Source organism: Brachyistius frenatus, unplaced genomic scaffold (genome assembly GCF_029030835.1).
Source record: "Brachyistius frenatus isolate BFR_SWC_R1_liver_20210118 unplaced genomic scaffold, ASM2903083v1 Contig_51, whole genome shotgun sequence".
In the NCBI taxonomy this organism is placed as follows: domain Eukaryota; kingdom Metazoa; phylum Chordata; class Actinopteri; family Embiotocidae; genus Brachyistius; species Brachyistius frenatus.
Window position 1 is genome coordinate 1744575 of NW_027210650.1, and position 15384 is coordinate 1759958.

Genomic DNA, 15384 nt, shown 5'->3' on the forward strand with positions numbered 1-15384 from the left:
AATATAACGAGGCCATTATGATTCAAGTTAACAGTTCAACAAGAGAATTTGACATGTTAACTCATCAAACAGGTGAAACCCGTAAAAATCACGTCACTGAAAGATGGGCCTCCGTCGTGAGCATGCAGGTGCGCTGTGATTGGCTGCACCTGTTGTTTTCCCTATTTGGCAACTCAAACTTTTGGAGTCCAGCATGTTTCTCAACAACAGACCTTCTTCACAGCGACTCGTCTTGAGGTGGAAAAATCACAGGTTTTTCTAATAATTCACGTGCATATATTGTTTTCCTATAACCGAGTGTCACCAATTCAGTCTCCGATATAAATGTGAAACACGTCCCCGTCCCTCCTTGGAGTTGAATAATGGCCAGAAACATTTTGCAGAACATTTTGAAGTTTGACCTTTTACCCTTTGGGATATAAATTGTCTGTTTGTTTCTGTCAGATTTTGACGTTTGTGTTCAATTTTGTCATAATTAGCGTATTAATTCTTGATTTATGGCCGCAACATTTTTCTGTGAGGTTACAGTCACCTTTGACCCACCAAATTTTTCCAATCATCCTCGAATCCGAGTGAATGTTTGTGACAAAAATGTAAAGAATTATCCTGCGGGGATTCCCGAGATACAACCCGAAAACATAAAACCTCAGGCCACCGTTGTTGTCAGCGAAGAGGCGTAAAGAATAGCTGTGGAAGAAAACCGGTTTGATCTGATCAGATAGCAGCGGCCTCATGTTGACCTCACTTGTGGTTTGTGTACACTGAAACTTAAAGCTAAATGTTAAATGTATTATTTATGCATCCCCTTTTTGGTCCAGTCAAGTTTGTAATTCCCCACTGCTATTCCCCGTCCAGCGCTCACTACTGTCAAGACTACCGAGTCTTTGCCCTCTTTACCTCTGGCTCTTTCTAAATGTACGTTTTGAAGTGCACGTGACGACGTCAGCAGCAGCGGAGAAAATGTCCGATCCATAAAATTGTGACTCGTGATCTTAAATAAATGTAACACACCAACATTTATTCCAGTATGGTCATTTCTACATCATGAGATGAAATAAATATAAACCCGGAATAACAGTACTGAAGTATGTTAAGTCCCTCACTTGCGATATGTTCTGCATCTATATATATATATATATAAAAACAAAAATTTGACTTGATATGGAAACCTCAGATTTTTGTTCTCTGTAGATTCAAAAAACAAACAAACAAAAAAAAAAGAATAATTCTTTAAGGTCAAGTCGGAGTCAAAAAAATTCAAGAGATGAAAATAAACTTCAGAAAAATTTAGAAGAAGGTGTCACAAACGTGAGTTCGTTGGTTTAGGGGTCTTTTCAGGTGCGAGGAGATATTTCAGCTCACTGAAATATACATTTAACAGTCATAGCTGAGTGCAAATATGCAAAATATGTTTTGACTTTAGAATCACTTCGAAATCCAATAATTTCCCCCCCAAAAATCTAAATTTGCCCGAATCTTTTAACTATTTACTTCGGAAAATGGATTTATGTCCGTGTGGCTCTCCACACAAGCAGCATAAAAATATTTGGCAAAATATATATATTTTTTTTAAATCTCCTCTTTGAACCTTCAGCTGGAATTTAAATCACACATTTCAGGCTTTAAAAAAAAAAAAAAAGAAACTGGAGTTAATATACAAAGAAAGACATTCCACGAAGTCTGCATATTTACAATAAATCAAAATATCTAATGCATCAGTGATTTCTTATGACAACGTAAAAAAAAACCTGCGTTTTGACCGTTATAGAGATACGTCAAGAGAACATAGTGTAAAGCTTAAACTAAAAAGAAGGCACGATCAAACCTGTTAATCAGAACATTTCAAGTTCTGTTTCCTTTGTTTTGCACGTACAGTAGTCCACCTCGCCGCTGTACGAAGGGCAATCAAAAATGAGGTCAAATGATTGGGACTAAGATGAGAAGTCGGGGGTCGGACTGAGTGGGAAGTTCAGGTCATTTGCTCTGAATGTTTTCTCAGAGAACATCACAGCAGAACTCGGTGTTGACTCGCGGTGCACAACTCCGCCGAAGTCAAAGAAAACCCACCTGGTTGTTTGTTGTTGGGTTTTTTTGGTCTTAAAACAGCGACGTTCTGCCCCTTTAAAAACCCAACGTCACTCACAACACTTCGCTCGGCTCATTGCTTCATTGCCGTAGATTTTTTTTTTTTTTTAAGCATTTCTAAATGCAGATTTTCCTGAGTTTGAAACCCAAATGTGACGCGTGCTCTCCGCTCCAGCGAAAACACGCCTGTAGCTCAGGTGATGTTTCGGATCAAGCGACGTAACTTGGAATACTTACTCCCACAGGTTTTAGCTTCCCCCCTTCTCTCCCAACTTTTTGATTGCCCCTCGTCTGACTGTGCAACTCGGGCCGTACTGTCGAGCCTCTCTGGTAAACATGAGAGTTAAGAATGTTGTATTTTGACAAAACAAAGTAAAAACCTTTAAAAAAAAAAAAAAAAAGTGTTGGATAGAATTCATGGCAGCAACCTCTGTCCCGCTTTTGTTCTTTTGATGCCGTTGGCTGAATCATAATTCAGAGAGGTATTAAGAGTCACTGGTCAGGAGCAGTCGGTTGCATCGTGTCAGCATCACGAGGCTCTCCGGGCCTCTACGTCGGTGCAGGAGGGCGTCGCTGCGTCAGCGGCTCTCGCACCTTCGGTTGGGAAGTCAGTCGGAGCGGCCGGTCGCACTCGTAATTGCACTTGAGGTTACTTCATGTAAAAGCTCAATTTCGTTTTCCTTTTCTTCTTTTTTTTTTTTCTTCGTTAGCAGTCTTCAAGCGTCCTGAAAAGAGGGCGGGGCCTCTGACAGGCCGGACCGTCCTCAGTACTCCAGATATTTCTTCATCCGCTGACAGCGAGGACACGAGTGCCCGTCCACCTTGCAGGTCAGGTGGAACACAGCTTTACAATCTTTACACCTGAGACCAAGAGAAACATTCAGAAATGAGTGAAACTCAACGTAAAGGCAATTTGGACACATAAAACTAATAATACACAACTCCCCGGTTAACATGTTTTCTGTGTTTTCTGTGTTACGTTGACATTACGAAGTAAATGGAAGATTTAAGATGCGTCTTCACTTGGTTTTCTGTTTTGCAATTTGATTTTAATGTGGCATGGAGCATTCATGATGCCGTGAGACACAAATCATTGACAAAATATAGGCAAAAAACGGAATAACAGTAAACCAATGCATAAAATGAAATCCACACAACATCGTGTGCTGCATTTCACTTTATTTCATTGACTGATTTGTCTTTATTTCTGCATTTTGAGTCTCTCAGAGGAAAGAAGATGACTTCTCGCTTAATCATCATATTAAGACTACGTAGCAACAACAAAAAAATTGTTTTAACTATTGGCTTTGTTGTTGACTCTCGACTTGAAACATATACCACAAATTAAAAAAAAAGTCTTTGTTGATAAAGGAAGGTGAAAGCAGGCGGTGGCTCAGGATAGCGTACCTGGTGGTGATGTCGAACTGGAAGGGGAAGATGATATCATCAGCGTGGCAAATCTGGCAGATGAAGCCCCGCTGGGTGCACAGGTCACAGTGGAACACGTGGTTGGAGGCGTGATGCAACAGCGTGATCAGGAAGTTTTCATATTCTCCGTCTGCTATCTAGAAAAACAAAAACAACAAAAAACCAGACACACGCATTAAGATGTTTTTAAGGTGGCAGTTGATTGGCGCAACATAACGGAGCCAGACGGATACCTGTCGCAGGTCCAAGACACTGTACAGGTGGCTCGACTCCAACAGGTACGTTCGCTGCCCCATTCTAGGGACAGATTTAGGGGAAAAAAATAAATGAAATTGAAAAATACAGCAAAATTGAACAGGCTTTCTGAAGCCTGAACCGAGTTAAATTGGAGACTTTTGCAGCACGATATACGATTTAACACCTGTTTTATGCAGGTCGACGTATTAAAAGAACTCTTCTATTAGATCGGCTGCAGATACCCTGCGTTAAACACAACACACACACACACACCTGGCTTGGAGCATCTTGCCGGCTCCGCTGCGGCAGGTGAGCAGGTAGTCGCCCAGGAGGCGGAGCCTCTGCCGCAGGCTGTGGGCCTGAGTCATGGACTCGGCATGCTTCACCAACTCGGGGTTCAACTGCTCCAGGTTCAGCAGAGGCTCCTGCTCGACCTGAGCCAGCAGCTTCAGCGCTTTCTTGGACACCTGGACAGACACACGCATACACACATACAGTCTCATGAGGACAACGTGCGATTTCAAGATGTGCGAGGAGGGTGCGTGTTGCTTTAAAATTGGGCTCAAATTGGTGCCGACTTCAGATACATCACCTTTTCCGCATAATAAGTACAATCAAACAATACATATGACGTGTGAAATAGGAGTAATTCAAATGCCCTCGTGATAACACTGTTGACACAGTCACACACACGCGTGTTCAGTTATCCATGTTGCACCTACCTCTCGCTGCGTGACGTCCCAGTTGTGCACCATGCGTGAGGGGATGATGGTGGTGTCCCCGTCGTGGCAGGACTCGCAGTGGTACTGGCCCGAGAACTCACAGAGCCGGGCTCTGCCCCGGGACGGGCCGATCTGCTGAGGACAGCCTGCGAGTGACACAGTAAACACATCTCGGTCTCTGATTTATATCCACTCGCAGGAAGAGATTCCCTCCGGCTCACACATACTTCACGCATCCTCCTGAACAGACGGAAACGAACGACACGGAAACCAATTCCAACAATTTATGCAGAGCGTTTAGTCACGACTAACATAACTGGACAGTTATTAAGGGCCACTAGCTCGAGCAAGAACACAAACTCTCTTGTGTTGCTGCATGAAAACTGAAATAATTCAAATTGAACTGCGATCTTTATGAAATGGTGGATGGAGAAAAAGCTGCGTGGGTAGTAAACTTTACACGAGAAGCTGAAGGTGAGAAAACTCCATCAATGAGAAGTTATTATTCTCTAAATAATATCTACTCGTTCACTCAAGCAAGCAAAACCTGCAAACGTACATACGGATGCCTGAAATATTGTGAACTGATCCTTTAAATTACCTGCACATTTGAAGTTCTGAGAGTCCAGCCCCTTCTCTGAGGGAACCGTGCAAAGGTGAACTAGAAGGGCGCCGTCTTCTTTTAGTCTGTGCTGCACCAGTCTGTGGAGATTTCCTGTTACTCCTGAATGTACTAAAGCCGGCTCCTCGTGTCCTCCGTCCTCCCCGCTGTCCAGGTAGGAGTCCAGAGCCCCGCGGATCAGAACCCTCCAGGAGCGAGCCTCCTCTGCGTTCTCCGCCCTGAGTCGAAGCGTCTCCCTGACGGTCAGGAGTTTGAAGAAGGCCGGTCCTCCCAGAGAGACGTCGGGAACCACGTCGCGGATTTCCTCGATGGGGTGGATGAGACGCGTCAACTTCCTTCCGTCTTGGAGCCGGAAGCCTTTCAAGGCCTCCAAGGAGAGGGAGAAAAGCAGAGGCGCCCATGTCCGAGCGTCAGGGTCCGTGGAGAAGTACAGGACGGCTTCTTTGATGGAGTCCGTTTCCAAATCAGCAGTCCGAGTCCAGTCGAACTCCTGCGGAGGAGGAGGAGGAGGAGGAGGAGGCGCCTCCTGCCCTCCGCACGTCCCCGTATCGGAGGAGGAGGGAAAGCCTCGCTCGGGGCTGGAGGGCGCCGAGGACGGGGAGGAAAGCGTGCGTTCGTCCACGCCGTTCTCGCCGCAGGGCTGCAGCACCTCCCAGTGCTCGTCGGCGCGACACGCCGGCCGGCATTTGTTGACGGCCTCCGCGATCCGGTCCACCCAGTCCTCGGCCTCGCCGTGATTGGCCGCTCGGAGGTGGAGTCGCTTCCCGGGAAAGACCAGCTCGAAGCGGCCCTCGGGCGAGGTGATGCGGGCGTCTTCGCATCGCAGCAGGGAGCAGTTGTCGAAGCAGGTCCGCTCCTCCGCGTTGAGATAGAGGCGGAACTCGAAGGGGGACAGCTCGCAGTAGTAGTCGCGCCACAAGCCCATCGCACCCCGTCGCTCCAGGTGACCGAGCTTCAGCAAGCCTCGAAAGGGGTTGGACAGACCTGACAGACAGAGTAGAAAGTTCAAGAAAAGAGTCAGCATTAAGTATTTCACATGATCTTTGGTACATTTCCACTTTCTGGAGGCCGTTAGACAGCTGGAGACTAATTTGATGTTTTTATATGTTATAAGGCCGCCTTTAAAATGTCCCTACAAATGTTACAAAATCGTATAGTTTTTCTTTCTCTAACCACAAACTGACTTTCTCGGGAAATGAGGAGAAGCCACAAAAGAGGTTCAAGGTGACAGAATACATTTCCAGCATTTTCATTTAATATTTACATACATAAAGAACTTCTGTCTCCCCCTACTGACAGTGAGAGGAATTACAAAAACCCTGTTGACACATGCTCACATTGAAGTGTCCGTTGCAGCCTACTGTTTTGCTGCTGTTGTGATAAATATATGTTGCCTTTTTAAGTGAAACACTGGCAGGTGAAATGGTTAAATAATCAAATCTGTTGATGTGACTGAGTCAGATTACACCGTAGCTGGGATACAACCCGTACTGCCAACATGATAGCAAAGGCCTCACAGTCCAAGAACTTCCCTGTAATGTGACACGTTCACATTAGAGCTCTCGCTGTCTTCCCTCTTCCTGTATCACACTTCCTCTTGTTTTTTTTTTATGTCTTAATGACCTTCTGACTCAGGCAGGTGACGTCTGGCAAGAAATGCAGCTTTATCACATTCCAGTGCAATCTGGCCACGCCCCCAAAATTTACACAACCTGTTTTCCCATTGGAGATGGAAACCACCTGAAGCTGGGTGGAGTCTGATTAAATGGTTTCCAATCCTGCAGGAATTTTTCTGCCCTGTGGGGTTGACATTTTTACTTTTCCTCATGTACTGCTTGTTTTGGTCAACCCAAAGTCCCCAAACCCAAAGACACAGTCTGCAAACATACATGACAAATAGCTGAAACACTACTTTTGTGTGGAAAAAAAAATGACAAAATAAATGTGTACGGAGGCAAGCAGCCAGCCGCTTTGCTCTTTCTTCCATCTAGACATCTTAAAAAGAAAATCATCTAGTCCCTTAACTGTCTGGCTTCAGTAGGTTTTCCACTGAAAACATGGAGATAGTTCAGAGTACCTATTTGTCTGCGGTGGACGACGCTGGGAGGCGACTGAGAGACCCTGGGCTCAGCTGGGGGCGTCACGTCGTCGGTGTCCTCCACCTCCTCCAGATGAGGCTTGTAGATGTCATCCTCAGAGATCCAAGAACGCGAGTGCTGCAAAAAGTGGCAAAGGTCATTTTTATGTACCACGAGGAAATAAAATACTTTCATTAATATTTCAACAAAATTAATTAATTATCACAAACATAGAAAACTGAAGAAATACAAATGATATTCAAAAGTAACAACAACAAAAAATCCTTTGTGATTCTGCCCATTGCAGCTAGACTGTACAGGAAAAAAATGAAAGAGTTACCAACAAACCGAACTGGTAGCTATAAAGCAGCTGTTGGGTGAATAAAAACAGGCTGCGTATCTGACGCTTGTTTCATCAAAGCCTCCTCTGGATTTTGTTTTTTGTTTTTTTTCCTCAAAGAGTTCCCACCAACTGGCACAGTTCATTTTTCCAGGGCGGCGCTTGACTCTTTTTAAACCCATCGAAATAATTTAATAATCTGAGCCTGCATCGACATGGTTGGGTCGAGCCTGACGGTTCATGTTGTGAATTACAAAAATGAGGCTGCAGTGAGCCAGGATGTCTCATTTTGTTAATGTCTGCTGGTTCTTTTTGCATTTCTGTAGGTGTTCATGTGTTTATTTAAAATGATGAACGTGTTCAGTTGCATATAGAGGGGGTAAATGAGATCCAACAACAAGTGGTCACTTGAGACACAAGATATTGCCAGTTGTGAATTGGGCCAATACTTGCTGATCTCTGTGTTAAAGGTCATGGAAACACAAATTTGTTTAACTTAAGCAATTTTAACAGAATGACCATCAGGTGGTAACTGCAGCGTGAGCCCTATATCAGGGGGAAATATTATGACATATCCTGCAGCTGTTCCTGTTTCGAAATCATACGTAAACTCAGAATACAGGAATTAATCTCCACAAAGGGTATTTGATGGTGCAGGAAGTACTTTATCCACCACATCCTTCCGTAGGAGATGTTCAATTTCAGATCTGATTGTCAATTGCAATCTTTTCTGGCAATCCATTGTGACCATTATAGCAGCAGGGAAAATTTTTTCCTACACAGTAAGACTAACATGACGTCTCATGACCTCCTTGCATGGCTTGAAGAGGGGGGGGGGGGAAATAACAGCTAGAAGCCACAATTTCCATGAAGCTTGTGTTGATTTTCCACCATCAGGCACTGGTCTCCAGGATTACAGTCAAACATCCTATTTGTTATTTCCTCTTTGGGAATTTCCAAACAGCAAATTCAGCAAGGGTAATTCAGATTATTTCCTAATTTTGTAATATCCACATCACATATCACTGTTTTAGAATTTATGACTTGTGTTGTAATCAGCTTTTATGAACTGTTAGGAGACTTTAGACTTTAGACTTTAGACAGAGACTTTAATTTCACAGATAGCGGCCCGGTACGGCCCGTAAAAGTTATTTTCTGCAAATACTTACCGAGAGCGAGTCTGTGGACAATTTCCTGCTCAGGATGCTCGTGTGTCTCTGATAGCTCTTCTCTTCTCCGAGCTCTTCTCCGAGCTCTTCTCCGAGCTCTTCTCCAAGCTCTTCGCCGAGCTCTCCGTTTTCACCTCTTCCCGAACGCTCGTCGCACGTACTTCCTCCACGTCACAGACCGAGGAGAGCGCGTTGTCAGAGGCACCGTTGCAGACTTCAAGCGAGCACTGGTTGTTGTGGTTCTCATCGGATGGCGGCAGCTCTGGGGTTTCTGTTGTTGGCTCTGAATCAGACGGCGCAGACTTTGGCAGCGGGTCCACGGGGTCTTGGGACGGTGTCGGCGGACCCTGGGTCTCGCTGTCGGAGCCACTGAAAATGGCCGTCTCGGAGAACTGATCGGGACCCGTGCTGGAGACAAACGAGTCCTCGCGCATGGAGTCCTGGCTGCAGTGTTCGCTCTCCCCGAAATCAGTCAGCGAACTGCAGAGACACACACAAGTCATGACGTATATTTGTGACTGCAAGTTAACAGAAAGAGTTTAGCATTGCCTATTTCTGTTGCTAAAAAAAAAACTATTATTTTTGGGCAGTGGCGTAATTGCTAAATTTACATAATTGAAAGGATAGAGCTGCTAATATTCAGTGGACTATTTCCAGCCATAGTTATGTACACATTTCGTGCTCTAGTGAGTGTTTACTCCAGCAGAACAGTGTATGTATTCATTGTAACATCCGGTCAAACGATGCGGCTCACTGAGGTGTTTTTAAAAAGTTTTGGACATCAGAAGGAATATTCAGAGGAATCAAATATTTCAAGCTTTAGCGCATTTTTTACAGCATTTTGTCAATAACAATAAAAGAACTACAGAAGATTACTAGCTTTTTCTTTTAACTCTAACTTGTAAAATCAAAGACACACGTACTTTTTCTTGTGCCTCTTGGTGCCGATGCTGACATTAATGGGCGTTTCGAGGTCACATGAAGACCACTGCTCTCCCGTCGGGCTGCGGGGGTCCTGCCCCTGCAGAAGGCTGTCGGAGCTCAGGCTGGAGGAGAGCTGAGAGGAGCCTGTGGTGTCGAGGCTTAAATTAGATGAGTGAAGTGCAGTCCCACCCCCTTGTAACACACCCGAGCCTCTCCCTGCCACCACGGAGCACCCTTTCTGCATATCCTGCGTGTCTGAAGAGCCCGACGACTGAGACGCCGTGTCCCACAATTCCTTGGAGATGGACTTTGAGGTCGGATGGTCTCCGCCGTTCATCTGCAGGTCGGGCGTGTCCGCCTGGGACAAGGGACAGAGTCCGGCAAGAGCCAGAGGCGTGGTGGTCCATTCGTTGAGTACAGCGGACTTGTAAGAGAGGTTGAACGTGAGGGAGGCGAGACCCTGGAGGTAGCTGAGCAGTACTTCCCGCTCCTCGGTGTCCAGGAGCAAGGCACTGGGCTGATAATGAGACCGCAGCTTGGAGTCTTCCCGAAACAGCGAAGCGAGGTAGCACTCCAGGAGGCCGTGGTTGAGGGCCAACCGCAGCCACGCCCGGCAGCGACCCACATCCGTGCCCACGTAGCTGATCTTCTCCAGCTCGGTGATCACATCGCTGGGGATCAAACGGCCGGTGTTATGACATGCTATGTGAGGTTTTCAAAGTATTTTTTCGTTTTATTGAACCGTCTGAACTATAAAACATCAGAAGACTGTTAAAAAATGCCCACCAAATTTTCCTAAGGCCCAAAATGATGCCTTCAAATGATGTCTATCTAATATCACAACAAAAAGCAGTGAAGTGTCAAATTAAAGAAGTTGGAATGAGTAAACATTTGGCATTTTTATTTAAAAAAAAATGACTTCAATGATTACTGATTATTGATAGAGTTGTCAGTTGTTGTCTGTTGACTAATGATCACAGCTTTGACGTTGTCCTTAAATCATTAAATGTGCGTCTGTTCTGACTCACCTGTGGGTGACGGTCTTGAGGAGGCTCCAGAAAAAAGGCTGAGGAAGAGGTCCTCGATCCGCTTTCCTGTTACGGCCTCCAGCCTCCGTGCGTATGTACTTGCTCTTGATGCCGTGGATGAAGATGGCCTCCAGGGCACAGCAGAGCAGATTAGCGTCGCCATCTTCACTGGTAACCACCGTGTCTGATGTCACGTATCGCCTCTGCAGGGCCTTGAGCGACTGTGCCAACTTCTCTTTGATCTGCGTGACAATATGTGGAAGAGGAAATAATACCAGCTTCCTCTTGTCTTTTTGGAGAAAAATCAATTCATAAAGGGTTTCTGATTAGAAGCACGAGGGGAAACTGGAAATTATTCCCATTCAGTAACACATCAGAGACATATTTTCCTGTGAGCATTGAGAATACAATCAGGACATTTCCTAAATGCTAACCTACAGATGAATGAGGAAGTTGCACAGAAGTCAGTGGCTGCGTTGTGATGAAACACAACCTGTAGATTATCTCCTGTCACATGTCAGCCACTGTCAGCTGATAAGAAATAACACAACCCGTATCACACGCCAAGCTGCATTGCGCAATAAAGTACAGAATCAAAGCTGATTCTTTAATAACACTTCAGGCTCTGAGAGTTCTTCCGTGCTGTTGTTCTGCCTTTAACTCTGCATCTGGTATCGCCTCTCTTAAAGAATCAGACTGAATCCTGTCGCAGTCAACTTCGTGGAACGTTTACTTGCGATGCCGAAAGCTGTGGGGGAACCGTTGCGACAGCAAAATTACAACACACATGTCCTAACCTGACTCTGTCAAGTGAAATGTACTCCCCAGAGGCACTGCAGGTCAGATTAAAGGAGAAGAACAACCAGGCCAGAAGTGAAGGCTTGCAAGATCTTTGCACACAGTGAACAGCTCGTGATATAATATATATATATTATTATTTCTTTTACCTGTTTGACATCTTTAGCCTCGGGTGGCGTGTCGGGCATCTGCGTGGCGAGCATGGCACTTGGTCGGAAAGGGCTACTCCCACATGGCACACTGAAACACGGAAACGAAATTATTAGTTTTGGCACAATCCGCAATATAACACCCCTGACATGTGACATTTAAGATGGATAAACAAAGTAGTGCAAGCTCTGTAAGCCCCCCGAACAGACAGACAGACAGACAGACAGACAGACAGAAAGACAGGCATCTGATGGCATGAAAAATATTTCTTTTCTCCCCCTCCTTCCTCCCTCCCTCCTCTTCCTCCCTCCCTCCTCGCTACCAGCTCATCATTACATTTTCCATCACGAGACTGTATTTCTGTGGCATATCTGCAATCCCACGGTTTCTGTGAAGAACACCTTACCGAGTCATGTGAGCCTCTGATTAAACAAGGGTGTCTGCAGGGAAGTAACTACAAGGAGGCAACTTCCCCAATCAAGAAAAAAAAAAAAAAAGAAATCAGGATAACGAGCCCTGCACGTGACTGACACGATCACACCCAGATAAAATAGGTGCCTTTAGTGTTTGTTTACCAAACAGATGTTAAATAAACATGCACTAGGCGCGAGGAGTTTAGTATTTGTTTGTTTACCTAGTTTCATTTTAAACCACTTACGTCATCGCATGAAAGGTGGTTTAAAACGATGGAACTTTTAGTGCTAGTTTGGTTGTTTGTTTTTTTTTGGAGGGGGGGGGGGGGGCATGTGTTTAAAACCTGACAGACACCATCGCAGTATTATAGAATAACGTGAAATAAATATAATATATATAATATATAACACCTGGATGTTAGCAACGGACGCTAACTAGCTCAGTAGATTACAAAGCTGTTTTACTCACCGAAGCAGCTAACTTGGCTTTAAACAAAAAAAACACAACAAAAACAACAAAGAGCTCAGGAAATGTTTGTAAACTCGGTGGCGACACGTTAAAGGCACGTCAATCCGTACAGTCGCTCTCCATTTCTGCTGTCACGACAGCCGGAAAAAACAAACAACCAAGAGAAAAGAAATCATTAAAAAATTTAAAAAAAAATAGCACAAACATTAGCGGCGGTGCGACGCGCTCCTCGTCACCGACCGAACTGAGCAGAGCCCGGTGCATCATGGGAGCTCGACTCGGGTAGTGGTGCGTTCACGCTCTCTCAAGAATACAGTAAAAAAATAAACGATGCAGCCCGTTGGGGAGCGATTCACGCTTCATTTATTATTTCATTTGATTAAAAAGTTACAAACACGCGCCTAACGTCTTGTAAATATACGTTATGCTAAAAACAGAATAAGTCACATCCACGCTGCCTGAAATTACTGCGAAGTACAAGCAACAGCAACAGCGGTGCTGCGTTGCTGTTGTAGTTTACGAGTATCACTCAAAGGCATCACGTCTTTGCAGGCGTGTTGATGTTGTTCAGTGACATGTGAGGACTTCATGTCCTCTGCTGAGTTCCTCTGACAGCTAAACAAAGTTTTAATCACACACGTCACAGCCTATAAACCCCAACAAAGCGTCACTTTATTACCCCTACACTGACAAATGATTTAATAATCATTTTTATGACTCTGCTGAAGAGACAAAATCAGGTCGACTGAGTTAATGAAAGTGTGTCTTCCTTCTTATGTTTACCATTTGAAATAATTCCCACTTGTTCCAATTAGTTTCCTTCCTGGGACCTGTAGGGAAATTGATTTTTTTTAAAAAGAGGATGATAAAATAATGGCAATATTTTGTCATTGATATTTACATGTTTATTTTGTTTCGCAAGGAGTAAAATCAAAGTTTATAAGCCACTAAAAGTCAAACGTGATGATGAAATGCCAAACAAAACCTGTTTATGTCATCACTCTCACGGTATGTGGGTGTGATTTTCATATTGAAGGCTGAAAGTGAACTACAAAAATGCATCGGTGTGACGTCACGCCAGCCGGGTAAATCGTCGCTTTCATTTTCGGCTCGAGTTATGTGGACAGGCTGCGTTCACGTCTGCCTTTTTATTCTCATTAGTTATAGTTAATAACTAGTTGTTAAATCACATAATACTCGTTAACTGTCACTTCTAACAAACAGTAAATAATTGTTTACATCTTTTAACATGCCATTAATCGCGCTCATGTAGACGGAAGAAAAAAGTGACGACTGCACAAAAGAACAAACATCTAAATAATTAAGCTATGCAGCGACAATAATTTTAATCAAAGAACAACTTATTTTCCTTTAAAAGTCGAACAAATGTTTCCAAACTTTTCCAAACAAATAAAAAAAATAAATCGTGCTTGTTTTCATGTTTCTATGATTTTTGATATACATTTTACACACCAGCCTTTAAAAGTCGCTCCAGATTTTCGTATCATGTCTACAAACAACAATACAATGACGTCATTTAAATCAAAAAATATGTGACGCTTCACGTTTGATTTTGACTTGTACATCAGCTTTCAAAGCCGCATCGTTTCGCTCTGTTCATGTAAGTAAACCGAAAACGGCGTCTTATAAAGGAGGCGCTGCAGGTCTCATCCAGCACATCACCTGGAGACATCCCAGTTTGCTGCACACAAAGGCAACTTCTACCCTCTTCTACATCCAACGAAGGCAAATTCTACCTATTTCAAAGATGCTCAACAAGATCTTCTTCGCTTGCCTGCTCCTCGGTCTGTACAGTTCAGGCTCCTCACTCAGCTGCAGATGGATGGATCACAAATTCAAACAGCACAGTGAGAGCTTGTTGGATCTACTAGACACAATGGTAAGTGTACCTTCTTTTGCATGCTGTTTATTTTGTTATAATTTACTTTCAGTGTATGTTTATTTGAAGAGATACTAATGTGTGTTTGTGTGTGATGCAGGCGAATAATTCCACTAACACCACTGAGGATGCTGGAGAGGAGAACACTGTGGCCTTCCCCAGTAAACTGTACAACCAGGCGTCCAAAGCATCAGTAAGTCACCCTCAACTTTGTCTACAAAAATAAATAAATATGAGGAATTAAAGACGTGACAGCAAAATAAACACCTTCCTCCTTTCTTCTTGCAGGCGGAGGATAAACTTGCCTTCACGGTTCAGGTTCTGAAGGAGGTGGCTGGCCTGCTTGAGGAGGACCACAGCGCTGCGTCATGGGAGGAGAGCACAGTGGAGCGCTTTCTCAACGTTGTGAACAAGCAGGCGGATGAGCTTCACTCCTGTGTGAGTTGTAATGAGCTGGGTGTTATTTCAATCACATTAAAGTCTTGAAAAGGTTGACAGGTTCAGGGTGACTGTGTAATGATCATTTCTTAAAATAAATAAATAAATAACTTAGGGGAAATTGGTAAAGCATATTTTTTAAGTGTATTTTTTCCTTTTAATAATGTAGATCAGGACCCACGGCCACAAGGAGAACAGAAAGCTGCACATGCACTTCCAGAGACTGTCACATCATGTCCTGAAGAAAATGGTAAGTTTACATTATTGATAGGATAGGATATGACGTTCAAATTATTCTGGCATGTTTTAATAATAATATTAATAATAATAATAATGATATTCTTTCTGTAGGACCACAGTGCTGAGGCCTGGGAGCTGATCAGGGAGGAAATCAAAATCCATCTAATGAGAGTACAGCACGAGCTGACTTCATCCTTTCCCACCGCCAACTGAACTCTATCTGTTCGATGAAGAATGTGCTTATTTATTTGATTTTCTATTTATTATTATTATAGATGTATTTATTTATTTATTTATATATTTATTGATTTATCTGTGTATTTATTGGTTGTTTGAATGATTA

The 15384-nt window shown here is 43.9% G+C and overlaps 2 protein-coding genes across 2 annotated transcripts; one reads left to right on the plus strand and one right to left on the minus strand.

Annotated features, from left to right (window-relative positions):
* Positions 1-997: 997 nt before the first annotated feature.
* Positions 998-12693, minus strand: plekhm1 (pleckstrin homology domain containing, family M (with RUN domain) member 1). The gene is given in 13 exon segments (XM_069704620.1): positions 998-2946; positions 3493-3650; positions 3747-3810; positions 4024-4217; positions 4473-4618; positions 5074-6078; positions 7172-7310; positions 8682-8744; positions 8747-9161; positions 9605-10276; positions 10634-10875; positions 11581-11671; positions 12464-12693. Coding segments are annotated over 12 exon segments (3249 nt in total). The 5' UTR covers positions 11635-11671; positions 12464-12693; the 3' UTR covers positions 998-2849.
* A 1538-nt stretch (positions 12694-14231) lies between these two features.
* Positions 14232-15254, plus strand: LOC138624465 (interferon a3-like). Its single transcript, XM_069704694.1, has 5 exons — positions 14232-14363; positions 14464-14556; positions 14652-14801; positions 14971-15051; positions 15153-15254. The coding sequence occupies exons 1-5, from the start codon at positions 14232-14234 to the stop codon at positions 15252-15254; spliced, it is 558 nt and encodes a 185-aa protein (XP_069560795.1).
* The last annotated feature ends 130 nt before the right edge of the window (positions 15255-15384 follow it).